This window comes from Seriola dumerili, unplaced genomic scaffold (assembly GCF_002260705.1).
Source record: "Seriola dumerili isolate Sdu_G_001 unplaced genomic scaffold, Sdu_1.0 BDQW01000040.1, whole genome shotgun sequence".
Classification (NCBI taxonomy): domain Eukaryota; kingdom Metazoa; phylum Chordata; class Actinopteri; order Carangiformes; family Carangidae; genus Seriola; species Seriola dumerili.
The window spans coordinates 3,899,778-3,921,180 of record NW_019174295.1 but is presented as its reverse complement, the minus strand read 5'-3'; the positions used below and the strand labels follow the sequence as shown (position 1 = coordinate 3,921,180).

General features: G+C 40.7%; 6 protein-coding genes across 6 annotated transcripts; 4 read left to right on the top strand and 2 right to left on the bottom strand.

Annotated features, from left to right (window-relative positions):
- Window positions 1-1,077: 1,077 nt before the first annotated feature.
- LOC111217048 (claudin-4-like) lies at window positions 1,078-3,046 on the bottom strand. Its single transcript, XM_022738730.1, has one exon. It carries the CDS (start codon window positions 2,636-2,638, stop codon window positions 1,967-1,969), a length of 672 nt encoding a protein of 223 aa, XP_022594451.1. The 5' UTR covers window positions 2,639-3,046; the 3' UTR covers window positions 1,078-1,966.
- Window positions 2,775-20,988, top strand: LOC111217053 (claudin-4-like). Its single transcript, XM_022738736.1, has 2 exons — window positions 2,775-2,847; window positions 19,549-20,988. Exon 2 carries the CDS (start codon window positions 19,786-19,788, stop codon window positions 20,341-20,343), a length of 558 nt encoding a protein of 185 aa, XP_022594457.1. The 5' UTR covers window positions 2,775-2,847; window positions 19,549-19,785; the 3' UTR covers window positions 20,344-20,988.
- Window positions 9,569-10,801, top strand: LOC111217049 (claudin-4-like). The gene has a single exon (XM_022738731.1). The coding sequence runs from the start codon at window positions 9,766-9,768 to the stop codon at window positions 10,408-10,410; it is 645 nt and encodes a 214-aa protein (XP_022594452.1). The 5' UTR covers window positions 9,569-9,765; the 3' UTR covers window positions 10,411-10,801.
- LOC111217050 (claudin-4-like) lies at window positions 11,846-13,327 on the top strand. Its single transcript, XM_022738732.1, has one exon. It carries the CDS (start codon window positions 12,009-12,011, stop codon window positions 12,642-12,644), a length of 636 nt encoding a protein of 211 aa, XP_022594453.1. The 5' UTR covers window positions 11,846-12,008; the 3' UTR covers window positions 12,645-13,327.
- On the bottom strand, window positions 14,320-15,256 carry LOC111217052 (claudin-4-like). Its single transcript, XM_022738734.1, has one exon. The coding sequence runs from the start codon at window positions 15,254-15,256 to the stop codon at window positions 14,624-14,626; it is 633 nt and encodes a 210-aa protein (XP_022594455.1). The 3' UTR covers window positions 14,320-14,623.
- Window positions 17,567-18,199, top strand: LOC111217051 (claudin-like protein ZF-A89). Its single transcript, XM_022738733.1, has one exon. The coding sequence runs from the start codon at window positions 17,567-17,569 to the stop codon at window positions 18,197-18,199; it is 633 nt and encodes a 210-aa protein (XP_022594454.1).
- Window positions 20,989-21,403: the final 415 nt, after the last annotated feature.

Here is a 21,403-nt window from a genome sequence, read left to right as displayed (position 1 = left end):
CCTGCGTTGACCAGCTGGTCGTTTCACCAACATATAAGGAGACGTTCGTGTCAATTAGTAAAGATATACTTGTTATTATCATTTATCATTGTGAGGGAACTAAGACACACCTACATGTGTTTAAATGATGGTGTCACCAGTGGTGAAATGTTACTAAGTTTATTTCCTCAACTATTGTACTGAAGTACAGTTCTGAGGTACTTGTACTGAGTATGTTCATTTCCTACTACTTTATCCTTTGACTGCACCACGTCTCAGAGGTAAATACTCCACTACATTTATTTGATACTTGAGTTACTAGTTACGTTGCACATCCAGATAAATTAATTATTAAACATATAATCAACAAATAAATTATTGTATTATTATTGGTTACGATAATTACGATAAGGATTTATTGACCCTGGCGGGAAACGAGCTACCAAGCAGTGTATAAATTAATTAAAATCAGCCCCATCTTTAATTAAGTGATGTACACTGAATGTATAAATAATTATAATCCAATAAGCATTGTTATTCTGCATCATTAGTTCTTTCACTGTTGGTACTTAAAGTATATTTTGATGCTAACAATTTTAGTTGTTGTTCAGGGAAACAGAAATAGGTCATGTGTAGTCACCTGAAGTCACCTGCCAAAACACAGAGGGAAAATTTGACTATACAAAACAGGAAAAAGCTGGTATCTGTGGTACAGAGACGGAGTAAGTCACCGAACAGAAGAGACTTCCCTTCCCTCCCATTACGTCAGATTTCTGCACAACATCAACAGCAACATTTTTTCATTCTGTTATTTTAAAGTTGTTTTAAAGTTTAAAGAACTCAAAAATGAGTACACATGATATTCCGTGTATTCCACTTTGTGTTCATGTTGTCTTGAAGTTGTTTGTTTTCCAATGTTATGATGACTGTGTTCATTTGAATTTTATCTTTCATTCATACAGCATTTGGAATAACAACCTATCACCTTTTATCATATGTGCCTTTTATCTCATTTAAAATTTTATATAAGTTAGTCTCACTCGTTTCATAGTAAAGATCTCAATTCCATCTTTAAGTTATTTTAATCATTTCAGTAGATCGATCGAAAAACATTTTTATTCACGAAGTCACAGCCTTTTAATAAAAGTCAAAGCCGTATAATGTTTATACAACAGAAGACATGCCAAAGAAAAGTTTCAATATTGTAGAAAATGTCTGAACACAGCAACACGAAAGGCTGTGAAATGTTACAGAGATGATGAAACAAATAAAATCACATTTCATATCATATATCATATGTTGATTTGAACTTCCCTCAGCCTTTTTACAGTTTACGCCGCCATTTTGACCTTGCGTCGGAGCCCAAAGCAAGCTCCATTTTGCTCAGCTGTGTAATGTTTCGTATCTGTGACTCGGCCTATGTCAAGAACAATATTATTCACATAGAAAAAACAAAAGCCATTTGAAAGCTCATTACAGTTACACGAGTGTCTCTGTTTGCTTTACAGTAGTTGACAATATGAAACTTCATACGTACACGCTGATCAGTACAATGAGGAACATCCACAGTGGATCCAAATGTTATGAGCACAAATAAATATATAAAATATCAGTTTTACTTGGAAACCAAAGTCTCCTCACAGAACTGAACAATAATCACATATTCCAAAAATCTTTTACCACATTTGGTCTTTTGCTTTTTGAAATTTGATGATTTCCCTCTGCTCTAATGGCTACATGTAAACAACTGCAGAGAACTAACAAATCCATTCATCAAAAAATATCTACACACATTTATGATCCTAAATATGCACAAAAACATATGGTTTGGATTTAGTCATCCTTTTCTAGTGAGCAGTTGGTTCCAGTTGAACCGATGTAATAATCAATGAGATACATTTTTATATACATTTCTCGAACATGTACAAATAAGCAGGATACATGTGAAAATATAATAATAATCCCGCCATGGTCCTGTCCTCTTCCCTCACACATAGTCCTTCCTGGTGTAGGAGCTTTGAGCGACTGACCTCGGAGCGGCGGAGTACGCTACACGACTCTGCGGGTGCACACTGTACCTCGCTGGTTTCTCTTCCTGTGGGGGACAACTGCAGCAGAGAATGGACCCTCCAATCATCAGCAGGCCTGCAGCGGTCCAACCCAGATACAGCGCTGCCCCGATCTCCATCTTCTGTCCAGAGGGGATGAGCGGACTGTAGAACTCAACCACGATGGTGTGTGCCGACCAGGAAACAGGCACCAGCTGTGCCAGAGCTGCCATGATGAACGCCCCCCCAGAAGCAGCCATCACCCTGGCTTTGACGCCCTCGTCCTCAATGCAGTTGGTGCACTTGGCTCCCACCATGGAGATGAGGAGAGCTATTATGCCCACGATAATGGATAGGACAGTGAGCGCCCGGGCGGCCTGCAGGTCCGGAGGTAAAGCCAGCATGGAGTCATAGACCTTACATTGCATCTGCCCCGTGCTCTGGAACACGCAGCTCATCCACAGGCCCTCCCAGTACACCTGAGCTGTGACGATGTTGGCCCCAATGAAGGCAGACACCCGCCACATTGGCAGAGCACAGCTGACTATACTCAGCGCCCAGCCAAGCACTGACAGGGTGACACCGACCACTTCAAGTCCAAAAGAAACCATTGTTCACCCAGACAAACGTCTCCTCTGTGGATCAAAAGCTCCTTTATTTGTCCTTTCTCTCCTCTCAGTTCCTTCCTATTGACTTTTCTCTTGCTCACAGTTTTCCTTGCTTCCCTTTCCCTCTTGTATTTTTCGACAAATATCTGAGGGCCTTCTTGATTTTGCCCTTCAAGCTCCTGTTGGTCCAGCAGGTATGCCTCCTCCTCAAGGTAAGCACCTATTCCTGAATCCAGTGAAGTGTTGACTTGTCACAGTGCGCTGCTTCCTCCACAAACTCTCTTCTGCGTGTACGTGGCCGCTCAGATGTTGTTTTCATCTGTTGCGCTGCTCTTAAGCAGACGATGACCCTTATCATTTTATTACTATGTGGTCAGGCCCTCCTAAGACATGACATCACCTGCCAAACCAAGCCAATCAGGTGAGTCCATTTGCACTGGCCTCGTTTACCACCTGGGTGTGTTGGTGCTCATTTGTGTGCTTTTTCAAATGAGTATTTTTATGGTTTAACCTTTTGCCCATGGTAGCTCTGGGTGTGTCTGCTTTATTGCTGTCAGTAGGTAATGAGTGGCCAGGGCAGAGCTTGTAATGTGGTTCATAGGCGACCACATAAGACTTTAACGGATGTGCAAACATGTACTCTAATAAACGTGTGTGTATTCGGAGAATGAGAATGTGCATGTGTGTTTGTTTGCATAGAGAGGGACTGTATTTGAAAAAAACAGAGGAAGAGAAAAAGAGGAATTTAGCACAGATTAAATTTTAGCAGTATTTTTCTGTTTTCAAATCTTCATTTAAGTTTTGTTATGACATGCCATATTTTATTGTCTCAAGTAAAACATGATGTTAAAGTTTTTATTGCAGGACCATCTCGACTGGGTCACACAGTCTATAGGTTGTCATATTGTAAATCTGAGTTAATGAGGAACTAGAAATGATAAAGATATGCTTTATAGGTATATAGGCTTTTTTTTAACCAACTTTACTCCTGTAGCTTTGAAAATGGAGCAAACACACATGTTCAAAACATGTTAACTTCAGCAACCATCACTCAAACTGGAGTAATGCCATGAATTAATACACACACATACATATACAGCTCCCATGTTCATTGTAATGCAGCAACATGTCGCCCAGTGCAACAATGTGTCTTATTATTGTGTCTTAAAATAGATTTTGGACACAATGGAGGTCTATGGCACAGAGAAATACTTTGTGCCAGGCTTTAGATACACAGACAATAGGATCAATTGTTGGAATTATATTCAGTAGACTATCACCAGACTTGTCCTTTTTAAACATCTTACCAGGAAGTTGCCTTTGATTGGCCAGTTTCCACAGGAATGTTAAAATGTAGAACCAGCAAACAACAAAATTACTGGTCAATATGTAAGAAAAGTGAAGTTGGATTATTATCTGGCAGAGCAGAGTAAACATAATGTTTCCCTCTGAGAGAGACTGAGCTCAGACGCTGTGTTGTTCAGTCCCGCCTCACATAGACTGAACTGGCTTGGCCTGAATGACTCTTAGAAATGAGATCATGTCAGCGTATGTTCTAGGTTATTGTTTACATCAGGTCAGATTGACTCTATCAGTGTGGATCCATGTACTGTAGTGTATATCTACATACACAGGTGAGTCTGACCAGTTTGCCCAGGTGATCATTGCAGAACCTGCTGCCATTATCACAGTCTGACACACTTTTATCTTGTATACGTGTACACATTGTAACACTTCAATATTATAGTCAAACACGTCTGCTAAAGAATGGCTGACCCAGTAACCGCGATAAGATAAAGCCTGATTAAAGGGGATTATTTGAGATTAGCTTGTATTTAGGAAGGAAACAAACTATCTACCAACAACTCAAATCATATCTGACTATCCACACTATTAGATTATTTGTTTCTTTCTTAAACAAGAGATATTTGAAGGTCCGGGTGCATCTCGACAGGACCAATGCAGTGCGTTCTCCAGCTAGCTGCTTAAAGTGACAACACAGCCATATGGTCTTATAAAAGCAAACAGAGCTCCTTATCTAAACACAGCAAAGGTAGTTTTCATTTGGACTCATATTCCTGCACCTGACAAATTAAAGTCTGATATTTCTCTTTTGTATTTCACCAGCTAAAGAGGCTACAACAGATATCTCAGTCCTTCCACAGAGACGCCTTTCATGTCATGTTAATACAAAACATATAGATTTGTTTGGGCTTCAGGATTTAAATGATTAGTTATAACAGCAGCTACAATAAAATAAAATATCACTGATCAATATAAAGCAGTAGGAACAATGTCACTACAGTTATTATTATAGTGAAAAAAGGCTAAAGTCCATGTGGGAGACTCAAATAGTCTACAGCCAATGAAAGGTCCATAGAATTGGACTGAAATGTGAAATGTAAAAATGACAAAAGTTTTACAATATCCAACTTATTTGTTTAAACTTTTTTTTTTCTTTTTAAATAATGTAACTTTAATTCTGCCCTGGCAGCCAGATAATCACTCTTTATAAGCACTTTACTTATAAGTACTAAAACAACTCCACAGATATGTTTCCACTGATTTGTGCAGTGAGGGGAGTTTCACTGGACGTTTCTATCTGTGACAAATCGGTTTCCGTAAACAGCAACATCATCCATTTCCTTGTTGTTCTCGTGCGTTGGTGGATTTGTGAGAGTGTCATCTCTTCCTCCTCCTCTCCAGCCATGGAGAAAAAAACACACAAATGAGCCTTCATCTAATCCAGCTGGGTGTGTTGGGATGGTATGTCAGAGGGCATGCTGTATGAATAATAGCGTTATCTGTTTGGGTAACTGCCAAGGGAAATTCAGATAGATAGTATGGGTCAAATATTGCCAACACAATGATCATAGTAACCTAAATACAGGGGCTAATACACTGATAAAATATCCTTCCAGAGTGGATATACTGATACTGTGTTCCTTGAGGAGCTGTATAAAACTGGAGTATATACATACATACATACATACATTTAGACTTAACCATATAAGAATGTGTCGCTATGATTTTATTCCTAATCTTGCATCTTTTCTTGATGCTGGGAGTGATTTCAGTGTTGGAAATGTTAACAGAACAAGCTTCAGAATGATTGATTTAAATTTATTCTGGATCTGACCCACGTGTCCACCCCCAGGTCAAAAACATTACAGGGCACACAAACATTAACTGTGAGTATTTATGCTGCATATATATATATAACAGATCAGCTCCACCTCAATCTTCCATGACATCATGAAACCACTTACACATTAATTAATCAATCATAACGAGTCAATAATAAAAATATAACATTAACGCAGGAGGACTTTTACTTGTTATAAATGTTTAGAAACATTTTGTTGCTGATACTTGGCTACTACTTATATGGCTGATACTACTTTTACTTTTACTTTTACTTGTAAGGGCGTATTTTTATGGTGTGCTATTGCTTGTTTTACATGCGTAAATGCAATACTTTTCCCACCACTGGACTTAACCTACAAAGCAATACTTGAATAATAGTGAAACTCCTGATACAAACTTTTACTCTTTTACTACATAGATTAAGTCATTCATTGCTTTCACATGTGACTGGACCTCTGTTGTTTTCTCAAACTCCACAATTTGATTCGATTTTTTTGTCTGTAAATACTTGGCGTGTCGAAAGATTGCTCAATGATCCTACTAGACGAGCATGAAACGTGTGCAAAACTACCATAGAAACTGAAAGACCTCTTCTTCGATCGTCATCAAGAGTGGCAGCGTAATGTAATAGAAACTGTTTCCCTGAGCAGACCTCATAAACATGTCACACCCTGAATCTAAATAATGAAAAAAAAAAAGTTTATATTAAACAGTTTTAAACTGAGGCAGCTTTAAAGAACCGGACATTCTTATGCCAGTTTGTTTTTTTCAAACAATCACCAGCCTTTCATTTCAAACTGCCCAAAGATGGGGATTTCCACTGGCAGCCTTTATTGGGTCACTGGTCAGTGGTGATACTGCTCTATAACAGGACTCTCTGTTACTAAGTAATGAGTCTTCTGAAAGAGCCTTGGATTTAACGCCCGCTTAGAGATTTATGAACACATTAAAAGCTGCTTTGATGCCGCACTTTAACAACCGCCCAGACATTCTTCTCTCTCTTTGAGTACAGACAGTTGTGCGTTGAATTGCTGCATTATGAGCATATGAATGAAATGTACAAGTTCAAAAACAAACTGCAGGAAACTAAAATCACGGTCTTGGTCTCGTCTTCTTCATGTGAGTCATAAATGATCCTCACAGTGACTCTCCCAGGGAAATTCAGGGCAGATTAGAAAGTAGAGAAGCTGCTGCCTCCCTTTGGGCAGAGCAAAGAATAGCAGAGAGAACAGTCAAACAAATATGATGTCAAGTTTTTACAATGTTTACAAGTTACAAAATCCAGACCTGTCAAATATGTTGTATATCATATCACTTGCACTTAAATTGACCTCTGTTTGTTACGCTGTCCTGCTCCGCCCACAGCAATCTCACTAAATATTGAGTACAAGCTCTTTTCTGAGATAATCTGTGAACAAAACTCCCCTATATGATCCCACTTACAATCAGCCTTCAGTCTGATTTACAGATCACAGACTGAACAGAACAGAGCTCCTCTCAGTGATGACCTCCGCCTTCATTTCACATGGTCTCTTCATTTCTCACATTCACCCTATTTTAATTGTTCCCAATACATCAAGTCCAATTTGTAATTGTCCAGTTTTTTTGTAATGCTGTTTCTTAATGTAACAAGATGACTGAAGGAGTTCACATTTGTCTGCATGTGCAGCATTTCATGGAACTTCAGTGTAACCTCATGTAATCCCGCTGGTGATTTCTCGTGGATCAACCTGAGTTGTATCAGAGCACGCGTCACATGACTCGCACGTTGTGTGTCTCCTTGTTAAAACACTCTAAGTATGTGACTCAGTGTGTGAGTGGGGTTTTTCACGCTCTGTGATACGGTAAGAGAAGAAAACATACTGAATACTGCAGAATACCTGCAATACGAGCACATCTACATCCAAGAATATAAATGTTTATAGTTTTGCATTTTTAGTTTTTACTTTTGCACAGTATAAACTACCGGACACACTGTGGATACAGTCGACTTGTAGCCACACTGATCCACAATTTTGATGTCAAGGCTGTTAGAGATGAAAATTATCAGTAAATAACTCAGAAAAAGTCACTAAGAATGAATAAATCACAACAATTTTAAGTAGATATTTTCCAGCTGGTATTTACACACAGTGCCGACCTCTGGCCACAGGGCTGTTAGTTTAACTCCAGTAAAACCTCAACAAACTGTTTCTATTATTTTTAGCTGGTCACATTCATCATGTGCTTAAAGAAGAGCAAATCTAAAGATTGGATTGTGTGTGTGTGTGTGTGTGTGTGTGTGTGTGTGTGTGTGTGTGTGTGTGTGTGAAACTAATGAAAAACACAAAGTCCAAGTGAAATGTGACTGTAGATCAAAGGTGTGAACGTTTAGAATTAACATTTATATCTGGTATGAAAAATTAATTTTTAACTTTTTCCCCGGTGTTGTTTCTCCACCAGTGTCACAGTAATCATTTAATTTTCTAACAAGGCTGTGAAACGACGGCGCTTATGTTTCTGTCACATTCCACTGTTTTTCTCAGGAACTGTCACAAGCAAACTGAACATGTGAAGCAGAAGCTGGGCTGAGTTAGCGAACAGGGACGAGGCAAGTTGCTCAGCTTTGGAGGGTTATAGAGCAAAAAATGAATAAAAAAATCAATTTAATTTAATCTAATTTAATTTGGCCATGTGTTCAAGAACTACCTTGCCAGTCGCCCCCAGTTAATTTGAAATTGAGACTCGTGCTCCTGCCGGTGTTTATTTTAACTTTAATTTGATGTGATTTGTAATATTTCACAACTATTTCCATGTCTGCCAAAAGTCTATTGAAAACCTGGACCTATAAAAAGTTAGACTGCTTAGAAACAGGTTTTTAATAAATTAACGGATGTTCCTTGGAGAGTTATTGGAGGTGAAGCAACCGCGTCTCCAAGAAACAAATACATTTGAGAGAAACATGATTTCACCCAGACTACATTTATTTGTCCACATGATGACGTAGCTGCAAAGATGCAGAAAGTTCATGCAGAACAAAACTGTAAACACTAACAAGGTATTTTTAATATATTTTTGCATAGTATTTGCTCTTGAAATAATGTATCTGATGATGGCAACTAAAGCGTCTTTACTTCATTCACATTTAATTGAAGCATTGATTTTTCATTGACTTTAACCAAAGTGCTATTGTTGCCTAAACCGAACAACATGCAGGGATCAGGAGCCCACCATCCACCTACCATCCACCCCCAACACCTGCCTTGTAGTAAACTGAAAGTCCCTCAAAATATACTTGGTCATAGATAATCAATAGTATCCAGTCTTGACAGTGTTGGCATCTATTTTAACTACAGCAACATGTCATCCATAGTTTCTGAAGGTGTGATCGAACAACATCACTGAGCACAAGACCATATTTGGTCAGTCTGAAGTTTTTGTCATTTAAAACAGACTGAGTCACTCAGGACATGACTCCACCCTCCAGCTGCTTCAGGTGAAACTGGAGGTGGAGGAGGGGAAATGAAGAAGGACGATGTTCAAAAAAAAAAAAAATCTGCTGTTACCATCTTTTCTTCAACAAGATGCTTATATTGTGTTGAAATTGTGTGTTTTATTTTGCATGTAGAGGTGCACGCAAAGCGGTTTCACATGTTTCTTTTTGTTAAACTTGGTAAAGCAGGGTGGGTGGGGGGAGGGTAAACAGGTTGTGGGCTTGTGGAGTTTGGGGGTGGACCTGAAGAGCAGGGACTGATGACGGTGAGATATTTTCCTACACGGCCCCTCCTCCTCCTCCATCATATGTACTTGTTCTCCTCTGAGTCCTCTCCCATTCAGCAAAACTCACCTGACCAACAGAACCACAAAAGGAGACAAACAACCCAGAGGCCAACGTAACTGCAAGAGAGGAGTGGCAGCAAACAGAGACAGCTTTCAAGTCACCACTGCAAAAGGGAAAGAAGGTTCATTTGAAGGAACAACAAAGAACAAACCTGCTGTCCACCATGGTGTCTGCTGGGTTTCAAATACTGGGCTCAGCTCTGGGGATCCTGGGCTGGATTGGCGCCATCATCGTGTGCGCCCTTCCCATGTGGAAGGTCACTGCTTTTATTGGCAGCAGCATCGTCACTTCGCAGATCACCTGGGAAGGAATTTGGATGAGCTGTGTGGTCCAGAGTACAGGCCAGATGCAGTGTAAGGTGTATGACTCAATGCTGGCCCTCTCCTCTGACCTCCAGGCTGCCAGGGCCCTGACCATCATCTCCATCGTGGTGGGCATCATGGCTATCCTGCTGTCTGTAGCCGGGGGTCAGTGCACCAACTGTGTGGAGGATCCGTCATCCAAGGCCAAGGTGGGCGTTGCATCTGGGGTAATGTTCATTGCAGCTGGGATCCTCTGCCTCGTCCCCGTCTGCTGGACGGCCCACACCATCATCCGAAACTTCTACAGCCCACTGACTAACAGCGCCCAGAAGAGAGAACTGGGCGCTGCGCTCTACATCGGATGGGGGGCAGCTGCTCTGATGCTGATCGGAGGGGGGATGCTCTGCTTCAACTGCCCCAATAAGGATGAAGGGTCCTACACTGCAAGGTACAAAGCTGCCAGGTCCGAGGCCTCAGCACCAGCATCCGGGAAAGACTATGTGTGAAACTAGAGATCAGTATATGGCTTCCACAAAGCACTGTTTACCGGAACAGATGCACTGGTGCTACTGAGTGTTGATAATTCAGTATTTCGCCTGATCAAAAAGTTACTCCTCCTGAGTGTTTGAAGGAAATGGATAGCAGGACAGGAACCGCACGCAAAGAGGAAATCCAATTCAATATGTTAACACATTTATTAGTATGTGTATGGCTGTTAATATGACTGTTAGTAAATTCAAAGTCTTTTCTTATTAGTATACACACTCTATAACCTCAGTCTTATTTTGAAAATCTTCTCTTTTTGCCATGTATATGTGGGTTGTTTTTATAAACCATGTCTATGAGATTCACGATGGGCTGGTTAAACTGTAAATAAATATTTGTTTACAAAATTGAGATCACTTGTGCTTTTTATTTTCACACAGCAGAATTCCTTCAATGGTCCTAAAGTGGGAGAAGTCAACATTTTATAGGAGGTCTTACATTAAACTTCTCTGTATTTACTGATTTTAATGTTAATTCTACTTTTTACACCTGCAGAGATAAATAAATGTCCATTCACTGCTGGCCTTGCCTTCAAAAACAAGGGTTCTCACCCACGCAGCATTTGAGAAGCATCTATTGTCTGACTTTCCTGTAGATCAGGTCTAGGTGTGGTAGAAAAAAAGAGGCACGGCGGCTGCTCTTTGTTCAAACTGTGAGCCTACAGGCAAAGGTATTTGTGATTTATATGGACTCTCAGGACACATTTTTCATTCGTGAAGAGAAGAGCAAAAATTGCATTGACAGGAAATATTGACATCCATTTGTTGTGATCTTTAACTGAGGTTTTAACTCAGTAAAGTTGTGCAACTTGTTGTCAGTTTTATCTTGATTTAATCTAAAGTGAAAAACATTTCCTACAAAGAATATAACCTGAATCCATCTGTGGTCTGTATGATACATTTAAAGTCCCTTAATATAACACACAAACCTATATATAAGGTGATAAGTTTTAATTGTAATACAAATGAAAAGGCTCTTCAAGGGTTAATTCACCAATAATTAAATGAAGATTGGATTAAGGAACTTTTTCATGTTGGCATAATTTCAGAAAAATCCACTTCCTGGTCAGTTTGAGCTGAATGCACTGACCCAAACTAGTTTTTCTTTGCTCAAGGCTTAACCTGTGTGAGTGGGTCAGTGTGTGTGTGTTTGTATGTGTGTGAGTACAGGTGGGATCTGCAGCCATTGTTCCCAGTCTTGAAGCCTTGCTTGGGGTAACAAAGCTCGTATGTGTGGGAACAATGAAGAGGGAGAAAACAAGGGTTGTAGATATCAGGTCTCAGCCTTCCCCCTTTTGTCTGGGAGCACAGAAACTCCACCCAGAAAGTTTGAACCACAACGGGAAGCAGTTTTCTTCTCGCAGTGGGACCGCAGAGCATCAGAGCACGGCGGACACTTGCTCAAGCAGTTGTGAGAGTGGCGTGTATTAGACCCCACAACCCATAAAGCCTGCGGTGATTTCATGCAGTCAGAATCAAATCATCTTCAAGACTTGGACATTTCTGAAACAGCAATCTGTTCTTACTTCTAGTTGACTTCTGGCTGCAGTGGCATAACCATGGCTTCTCAAGGTCTCCAGATGATGGGTATACTGCTGGCCTTCATCGGCTGGCTGGGCACCATCATCACCTGCGCTCTGCCCATGTGGAGAGTCACTGCTTTCGTCGGTGCGAACATCGTCACCGCCCAGGTGATCTGGGAAGGCTTGTGGATGAACTGCGTGGTCCAGAGCACGGGTCAGATGCAGTGCAAGGTCTACGACTCCATGCTGGCCCTGCCGCAAGACCTGCAGGCTGCCAGGGCCATGGTGGTCATCTCTGTGATAGTTGGGGTGTTCGGCGTGCTCATGGCCGTGGTTGGAGGAAAGTGCACAAACTGCATGGAGGATGAGGTGGCCAAAGCCAAAGCTTGCATCGTGTCCGGTGTGATCTTCTTAATAGCCGCCTTGCTGATCATGATCCCGGTGTCGTGGTCAGCTCACGCAGTGATCAGGGACTTTTATAACCCCCTGGTGATCGCAGCTCAGAGGAGGGAGCTCGGGGCTGCGCTTTATATCGGCTGGGGCTCCGCTGGGCTGCTGCTGCTGGGAGGGGGCCTGCTCTGCAACAACTGCCCCCCAAAAGACGGGAGACCCTACGTACCTGCCAAGTTCACCCCTGCAAGAACCGCATCTTCACACATGGACTATGTGTGAGGGTTTTGACAACAGCGGCTGCAGAAGGTGTCTTGGGACATTCAAGAGGATCAGCTATTTCATGTGCTGAAAAATGTTTTTGCTGAAGCTGAAGAAAGTGAGAGAAAAGAAAACTAAATTGCATTTCACATTTTGGTTGATTAGAAACATTTCCTCCGCTCAGTTTCTAAATTTGAATGATTTTTTAAAATATTTTAGAGCATCTAATAACACGACACAGCACATTAAACCGTACTGATAACAAAAAGCCTCGATGATTGATTGGTTGTGTGGTGGCTTGGACTTTTTAGATGCAGTGTGTCCCTGTCTTAAGCTGACATAAGCTGTCAATTACCAGTTTTCACATGGCAGTATTTCTCTTAGCTCTTTTTCATAAATAAACATTTCCCCTGTTGTAATTCTAATTATGAATTACATAGCTACTATTAGGAGTCATTTTAATATTGCAGACTGAGACTGAAGAAGTGATGTAAAATATCTGTAATGGCTCCGGTTTATATCAACTATTGCACAGGTTGCTGCTCAGAGAAGTTGGGAAAACAAATATTAATGCAGAATTCTGAAAAGCAAATTTTTTATTATTATTATTATACTGGACAATGTACACTTAAAATCTATCTATAATCTATGACGCCACAATGATCACTACAGGACTTCCAATTGTCAATTGTCCAATTGAAATACCAGAAATAAAGTGTCTTTGTTCAAACGCTTCGTGACGTCTTCTCTTTCTCACGTTCGCTCTGCACCTGCACAGAGCTGAAACTGTACTTCTCACGCACCACTCATGATAATGCGCTCAGGAATTCAGGGGAGTAGACTCCTGGAAATTGATGTATCTGGTTGAGATGTTTTCCATGTTGTAATCGGCTGGCCTCGTATTAAGACAGTAAAGTACAGTTTCTGTCTTCAGTGAAAAATGGACATCAGTGCCTGAGACAACAGTGCACTGTGTATGCTGGGATTCATGTTGCTAAGGAACTGTTTTATATCTGCAAAGAATGGATATTTACACTTTGCCCAGTAAGAGCACATCTGCCAAGTCTTGTCAGGATGATATATCCTTAACCTCTTTAATGGGTTTCTTTTTGTTTACAGACATTTTCAACTGAAACCAGTCTGCCAAGAGAAACAATACGCTGCTGTAATTTTTCTACCATTGTGTCTGTTTTACATTTTGGCCCCTTAGCTGAGATCAGGCCAGTCAGATCTTTTGCTTTGGTAAAAGTAACAATATACAGTGTAAAAATGTTGCTTACTTGTGGGTAAAAGTACACAATGTACTTGAAGTATCACATGTAAAAGTACTCATTATGCAGAATGCCTGTTGTCAATATTAACATATTACAATACTGGATTATTTGTTCTGATGCAAGCAACATTTCAATATTTTATCTGGTCAAGGTGGAGCTAACTTATTAACAATACTTAGCTAAGTATTTTATAAAGTCAAATCAATTATTTATATAGCCCAATATCACAAATCACATATAGCCGTGATAATAACATATAGATCATCTAAGATGATCATGTTTTGTGTATAAAATCTTAATCTTAGATCCAATATTTTCAGTATGCATACCTTGTTTGTTGAATTCCACTAGATCAGTCATATTAAAAACATTGCTGACAAAAAAATAATGTTTATTGCATGAATGAAAAAAAAAACAGAATGAAAAATAAATTTCACATGGCGAAAAAGATGTTGCAAAAAAGACAATAAAAACACCAGGAGAGTCTGAATTAATATTGAAATTATGATACAAAACAATGACTGAATTTAAAAAAAAACTCTGGTCCTAACTCAATGACGCATTAATCTAATATGCCACATACCTTAGAGTCTCTTGCATTTCTCAGAAACAAAAGGCAGCAGTGTGTTAGTTAAAAGAAGTTAGTCAAATTGCAAATCACACTTGGATAAGCAACAGGTTTGTACTATATGTAAAGTCAGCCACTTTTCAAAAGGAGCCTCCAGCTCAGACAAATTCCTTCCCAGGTGTTGTGGACTTGGGCGGGGAGTACTTCGGTCCATTATAGCGGTCTCTTCCTGACGGGCACTGACAGCAGAGAAGAGCACCACCGATCAGCAGCAGTCCCGATGCTCCCCAGCCCACGTACAAACACGCACCCAGCTCTCTCCTCTGGGCATCAGGAACCAGGGGGTTGTAGAAATCCTTTATGATAGTGTTAGCAGGCAGGGAGACAGTCACCAGACACAGAGCCCCGCTCAGGATGAAGAAAACACCTGCTGAGATGGCCACTCTGGCTTTTGCTGCTTTGTCCCCAATGCACGTGGTGCACTTCCCTCCAACTACAGAGAGCAGCAGGCCAAACAGAGAGAACAGGATGGCGATGACTACCATGGCCCGGGCCGCCTGGAGGTCAGGAGGCAGGGCCAGCAGGGAGTCGTACACCTTGCACTGCATCTGGCCCGTGCTCTGCACCACACAGGTCATCCACAGTCCTTCCCAGATGCTCTGAGCCACCACAATGTTGTTCCCAATGAAAGCAGACACCTTCCACAGGGGCAGCATACAGATCAGTATGTTTCCTATCCATCCGAGCACCGCCAGCCCAACGCCCAGAATCTGCAGCCCCAGAGATGCCATTGCTGTTTGCTGGTGTTCCTCTTTTTTTTCTTTTTTTTTTTTTTTAATCGGTGTGTCTCAGTTCTTCACTGAGCTGTGAACTAAAAGCTCTCCCACTGTGGGGAAGTTTTATATGACCCAGTTGAGCAGCCCCCCACCCGCTCTGGGTGGGCTTTGGCTCCATTGCTCAGATATAAACATCCATCATGCTGCCTTTGACTTCAGAGGTGTTTCTGTCCTACAAAGAGGCCCTCTGGTGCCCCAGCAGAGCTCTGAGAGAGAAAAGAAGCTTTAACAGTATGGCTCAGATAAAAGCTTATGTGTCACAAAGTTGTGAAAGGTCAAACATGAAAATCCAACTTTATGGAGTAGGATGATATTCTGTAAAACATCAACTTCAAAGTGCTTTGCAAACGACACTGGATTAATAAAATCTTTTCAGATGGTAGAGCAGTGATTTCCAGTCAGGGGTAGACTCTCCAGTTGGCAGTGGATATGTGGAAATATTGTGGAGAAGCTGAGTATGAAAAGAAAAAGAAAAAGTTGATTTTGTTAATTATGGATAAATGGTTAAAATTGCTAGTTAAAATGAATGAACTTACAATTGAAATAATTAGCTTGAAGTAACAGATAAATGGTTGAAATAGGATAAGATAAGATTAGACACTACTCGCAGGTCAATGTGTAAGGTATTCAGACTGTAGCACAGACATGATCTCCCCTCTTATACCATTTGTTAAATGTGTTTTGGGAAGTTAACCAATTAGACCAAGTTGGACCCTTTTTACTGGAACAAGCTTTATCCAAATATTCCCAGAAATCGATGTTCCACATCATTAATAATTTCAGTGTGAAGTAGCCAAGGACAATGTCCCCACCAAGTCTCAGACTGATTACTCCCTCAACATGAACAACAAGTCAGGCAATGAACTCCACACAAATACAAAACACACATCAATCCCACTGTCATGATTTCCCTCACAAAGTGGACAGTACAAAAAAGAACTTGCCTGGCGGTTGTATGCCTCAGTCACTCAGGTTACATCCCTCTTTTGTTTTGTGAGGTCAGCATGACATTGACCTTCGACCTTTGACCACCAAAATCTAATCAATTCATCCTCAAGTACAAGTGAATGTTTGGGCCAAATTTGAAGAAGTTCAGTCGAGGTGTTACTGAGATATCATGTTCACAAGAATGGGATGGGTGAACGTATGCAAGTACGCACGCCGGCGTGGAGGCATGAAAAGGGTGGTGTCGGTGAGGGGATACTTGACGTAATTTATTATTTTTTAACACCTAATTATGTAACTTATTTAGTCAAAGCTTAATATATAAAACCTCAACCTAAAAAATATTGCCATCAATGCAATCTACAATATGTTCCCGTATGGATTTTAATTTCTAATATCATCAATATTAATAGCTCTATGACTATCCTTCATGTTTTTCCTCCTGACTCTGTTCTGATACATATTTCTTGTTCATTTGTATGTGGATGTTTGACACACGTCCAACAACTCAGAGCAACAAGAGTCAAGCACAGCTGGGCTCGCTGGCTAATCAGCACAGGTGGAGTCAATCAGCCTGATTAGCGCACTGGTAAGAGAACAGGAAGTAAAGTGGTGAGCAGGCAGCCATCAAGACGGTCTGTTCATGTTCTTCACAGACACTTGAAAATGTAAAACAGGGAGATATTTGAGTGTCGTTACATGTTGCAGAATGCTGGGAAAATAAATTTGAAAATACAGCCTTCCATGTCTTATTTCTTCTAACAGTTCAGATGAAAGCCAGACCTCCGAAGGAGCCAATTCACTCACAGTAAAATCATCATTTTAAACAAGTCACATTATGTGAGGAGATGTTAGGCTACCTGAGAAATTTTCATGTTTTAAATACATTTCATTTTCTGCTTTATAATATGAATAATAAGAAATTTAAAAGAACACGTGTAGACTTAAAAGCTTAAAAGCAGAAGGTTTTTAAGTTTGTAGTGAGTTAAAAAGAAAGACATTAAATATCAGATAATATTTTAGATTAATAAACAAAACATGATATGAATTAATATATTTGAGAGATTTCAAAATTGATTAATTAGTATTTGTTAAGAGATACAATCTCCCCAAACAGTCCTCCACAAAATCATCAACTTCTACCAGTGTGGTTGATAATATGGCACCGACTTAATGACCACAGGTGTTTTCAGTTTGGGCAATTTTGAACAGCCAATCAGAAGAAACCACGGCTACCATGTGGGTATAAAAGCTGCAGGTGAGAAACCACTGTCAGTATTTCACTTGCATCATACTGCTGCCGCTCAACGAGAGACAAACATGGCGTCTGCGGGTCTTCAGATCTTTGGCATCTTCCTGGCATCCATTGGCTTTTTGGGAGACATCATCATCTGCGCCCTGCCGATGTGGAAGGTGTCTGCTTTCATTGGGAACAACATAGTGACGGCGCAGGTCTTCTGGGAGGGCCTGTGGATGAACTGTGTGAAGCAGAGCACCGGCCAGATGCAGTGCAAGGTCTACGACTCCATGCTGGCTCTGCCCCAAGACCTGCAGGCGGCCCGGGCCCTCGTCGTCATCTCCATCCTGGTCGCCTTCATGGGAATCCTGCTCGCCGTCGCAGGAGGAAAGTGCACCAACTGCATTGAAGATGAGGTGGCCAAGAGCAAAGTAGCCATTGTTGCAGGGGTGTTCTTCATCATCGGTGGCATCATGTGCTTGATCCCTGTGTCTTGGTCTGCGAACGAGGTCATCAGGAGCTTCTACAATCCCGTTGTGATCGACGCACAGAGGAGGGAGCTGGGAGCGTCACTGTTCATCGGCTGGGGATCAGCAGGACTCCTGTTCATTGGAGGTGCACTTCTGTGTTGTCAGTGTCAGCAGCGTAAAGATAGCAGATACTCTGTCAAATACTCTGCCCCACGCTCAGCAGCGAGTGGAGGAGCCTACGTTTAAAAAATGCCTGCAAGTACTTCTACAGTCTGCATGTTTCTTACTGCAGGAAACTGGATTGAACTTTCCATGTCATGTTTTAACTTTTTGTTTTACTGATTTTAATAAATCTAATTTTTTTTTATTATCAGTTTCCTTGTTTGTGTAGTGGTGCATGGCATTGTGAAGACCAATGTTTCACCATGGTTTTGTGCTTGACAAAGCCTTAATTCTTAATGGTCTGACTTCAACCTAGTTTGTATAGGTGTCTCATCCAGTTTCAGACTCAGCAGGAAAAGCACAGATGTCTGCTAATTAACAATGAGACAACTAAACTCTAATTTCCCAGTGAACTAGCATGCACAATTCAAAACCCTGTCTGAAATCGCTACCTGTGGTTTTCACTGTAGTGAGCTGCAAGTCAAATCAGTCTGACTCAATGAACCACAGAAACTTGTGCAACTATAAAATGTCTGAGTTTAAAAGTTTTGCACAGTGCAGCATTCCACTACTGGATTCCTGTGCGTGGACAAACGCAATGCACACCACAAATGGGGAGTAATGCATATGTGGGAAGGTTGGGGATTAATTCAGTCTGGAATGATTTTTAGTGACTTGTAGAGACTGCCAAGTTTTAAAAGAACTTGGTTTGATTTATTTATACTTGACTTATATTATCTTTACCACTTATCTTACTTTGAAATAAGGGCCGTCAGTGGCTCTGGCTCAGGAATAAACACTGATTTCTGGTGTGGTCAGACAACCTCATGTACCACTTACTCTCTAGTATAACCTTAAACATGGGCACATGTTAAGATTTTTATTTGGTTTACCTTCAAGTAAACTAAGATGTTTTTCCTACTGATTTGACATTAAAGGAATAGTTGAACATTTTGGCACATGGATTAAAGAAGACATGATGTGTTAATTTGAGCTTTAGAGGTGCTGGCTTCAGAACCAACCTAATCATTTCCAGTTTTTGTGCTAAGCTAAGCTAACCAGCTGCTGGCCCTGGCTTCATATTTACTGTACAGGAAATAATTCCTCATCTAGCTTATTTTTCAGTATTGTAATCACTAGTGAACATTAATCAAACAGGTGTTGATATACTCTTTCCTTCCTGTGTATCAATGTGTTCTTTCAGGTGTTTTTCTTCTTTTAAGCTCTGTATAGGTTTATTAGAACCTGTTGGAGAATTAAAGCACTCATGTCATGTAATATGTCATGTCAGGTTTAAATAGTTTGACATGTGCAAACTTTTACATTTCTGGGCATAGTTAAATTTTGGGATCAAAGCCTTTAGTTTTGGGTCACAAAGCAGTTTTTCATTCATGATGTCTTTTGTTTTTCTGTCTCCTCCTGCTCATTCATAGCGATCAGGAATCAGGACAAGCAGGAAACCTGATCTGCAAACTAGCACAGTCCCCTCCCTGCTACTCTTCCTTCTCATACCAGCAGAGCAAAACAGCAAAACACAACCAGCAGCGTGCGTTTGTGAGTAAGTTTGTGATCAAGATGATCTTCTGCTCAAACGAAGGTGGATTTTGTTGGTTTCTTTGACATTTAAAAGAACTTTCGAATACGTGCACTGGATTTGTGTTTTTGGAAACATGCGGAACCAGCTCGTTGGTATGTGTTTGGCAATCATCGGCTTTCTTGGCACCATCCTTATCTGTGGGCTGCCCATGTGGAAGATGACGGCCTTTGTTGGGGCAAACATCATCACCTCTCAGGTCTTCTGGGAAGGTTTATGGATGAACTGTGTGATCCAGAGCACGGGCCACTCGCAGTGTAAAGCCTATGACTCCATTCTGGCTTTACCGCAGAACCTGCAGGCCTCCAGAGCTCTGATCTGTGCTTCCATCGCTGCCAGCGTGGTGGCCATCGGGCTCACTGTGGTCGGGGTCCGCTGCACCAACTTCTTTCGTGATGACTTGCTGACCAAAGCCAACACTGGCCTCGCCGGAGGTGTGGTGTTCATAATAGCAGGGCTCCTGTGTTTAATTCCTGTCAGCTGGTCAGCTTACAGCATCATCACAGGTTTCTACAACCCACTGCCCACCAGTGAGAGGAGGGGAGAGCTGGGAGCCTCCATATATGTGGGCTGGGCGTCTGGAGCTCTGCTCGTCATTGGAGGAGGGGTGCTGTGTAGCACCTACAGGTGCTGAGGCAGAGAAGAAGAGAGAACGGAGAACACCATGACATCCATTAAATACATACTTCAGTTGAAAATGTACAGTCCTGTGTTCAGTGATGTTCATTTGATTAAAGCTCCTTTTTTTAACCTTTAATTGCACTGCACTGACATTTCACAACAAATCAGATTCAAATCTGTGTAAAATATTAAAATGTAGCATGTTAAAAGTTTGAAATAACTAGAATAACAGCCAGTGTTGTTTGTTTTTGAAAGTGAAGAATGAAAAACATGAAGTCTGGTCAAGCTAATAGTTGTATAATGTGATGCTGCAGGATGTTAACTGCTAAGGGTGTTTTAGTATGTATAGGACAAATTTTGATGTTTCACGAATAATCACTTTAATCACAAAGATTTATAAAAGACATTTATCGTGTTTGATAATCTTATATTTACAGTATTTCTTAAAAAAAGAAAACAATTGCTGGTGTGAAGAACTTTCAGAATTAAGCAAATCAGAAAAAACTGAGAAAAAGTTATTACTCTTAAAACAAGAGTTGTGAAAGAAGTGAAATTGTACTGGGAACATCTGTAAGGACTCACTTCACTGTGTTTTTCTATGATTAACTGAACTACATGTTTGCTAAGGTGTCCAGTTGTTGAGTGTGTTTTGCCATGAAAAGTGGACTAAAGTATTCATCTTTGTATCTTAAGTCAATAAATTCAGTTTGCATATTTGTATTTTTGATTTTTTTTCTCTTTTACTATTAATAAAAAATATTTTTTTAGCACACACACAGAAAAATGTGTCACTTTTGAGAAGCATCATCCATTTCACTTTGTTTAAAAGCCTGAAAAACTTGATGTGGGTTAAGCTCAGAGGTATTTGAATACTCTCGCTTTATTTACAGACTGTTCACAAACTGCCTCCTTCTGCTGCAAGTTTGCACATCTCTGTTGATCTTTGTCATCTGACTGCTTAACAGAGAAACACAACTGCTGACGAGAGGCCACTTACTCTCCGCTTCAACAGGAGCTTGACTCTCTTCTTATTCTTCTCTCTGAAAACCTGCCAAGAATACCAAAAACATAAT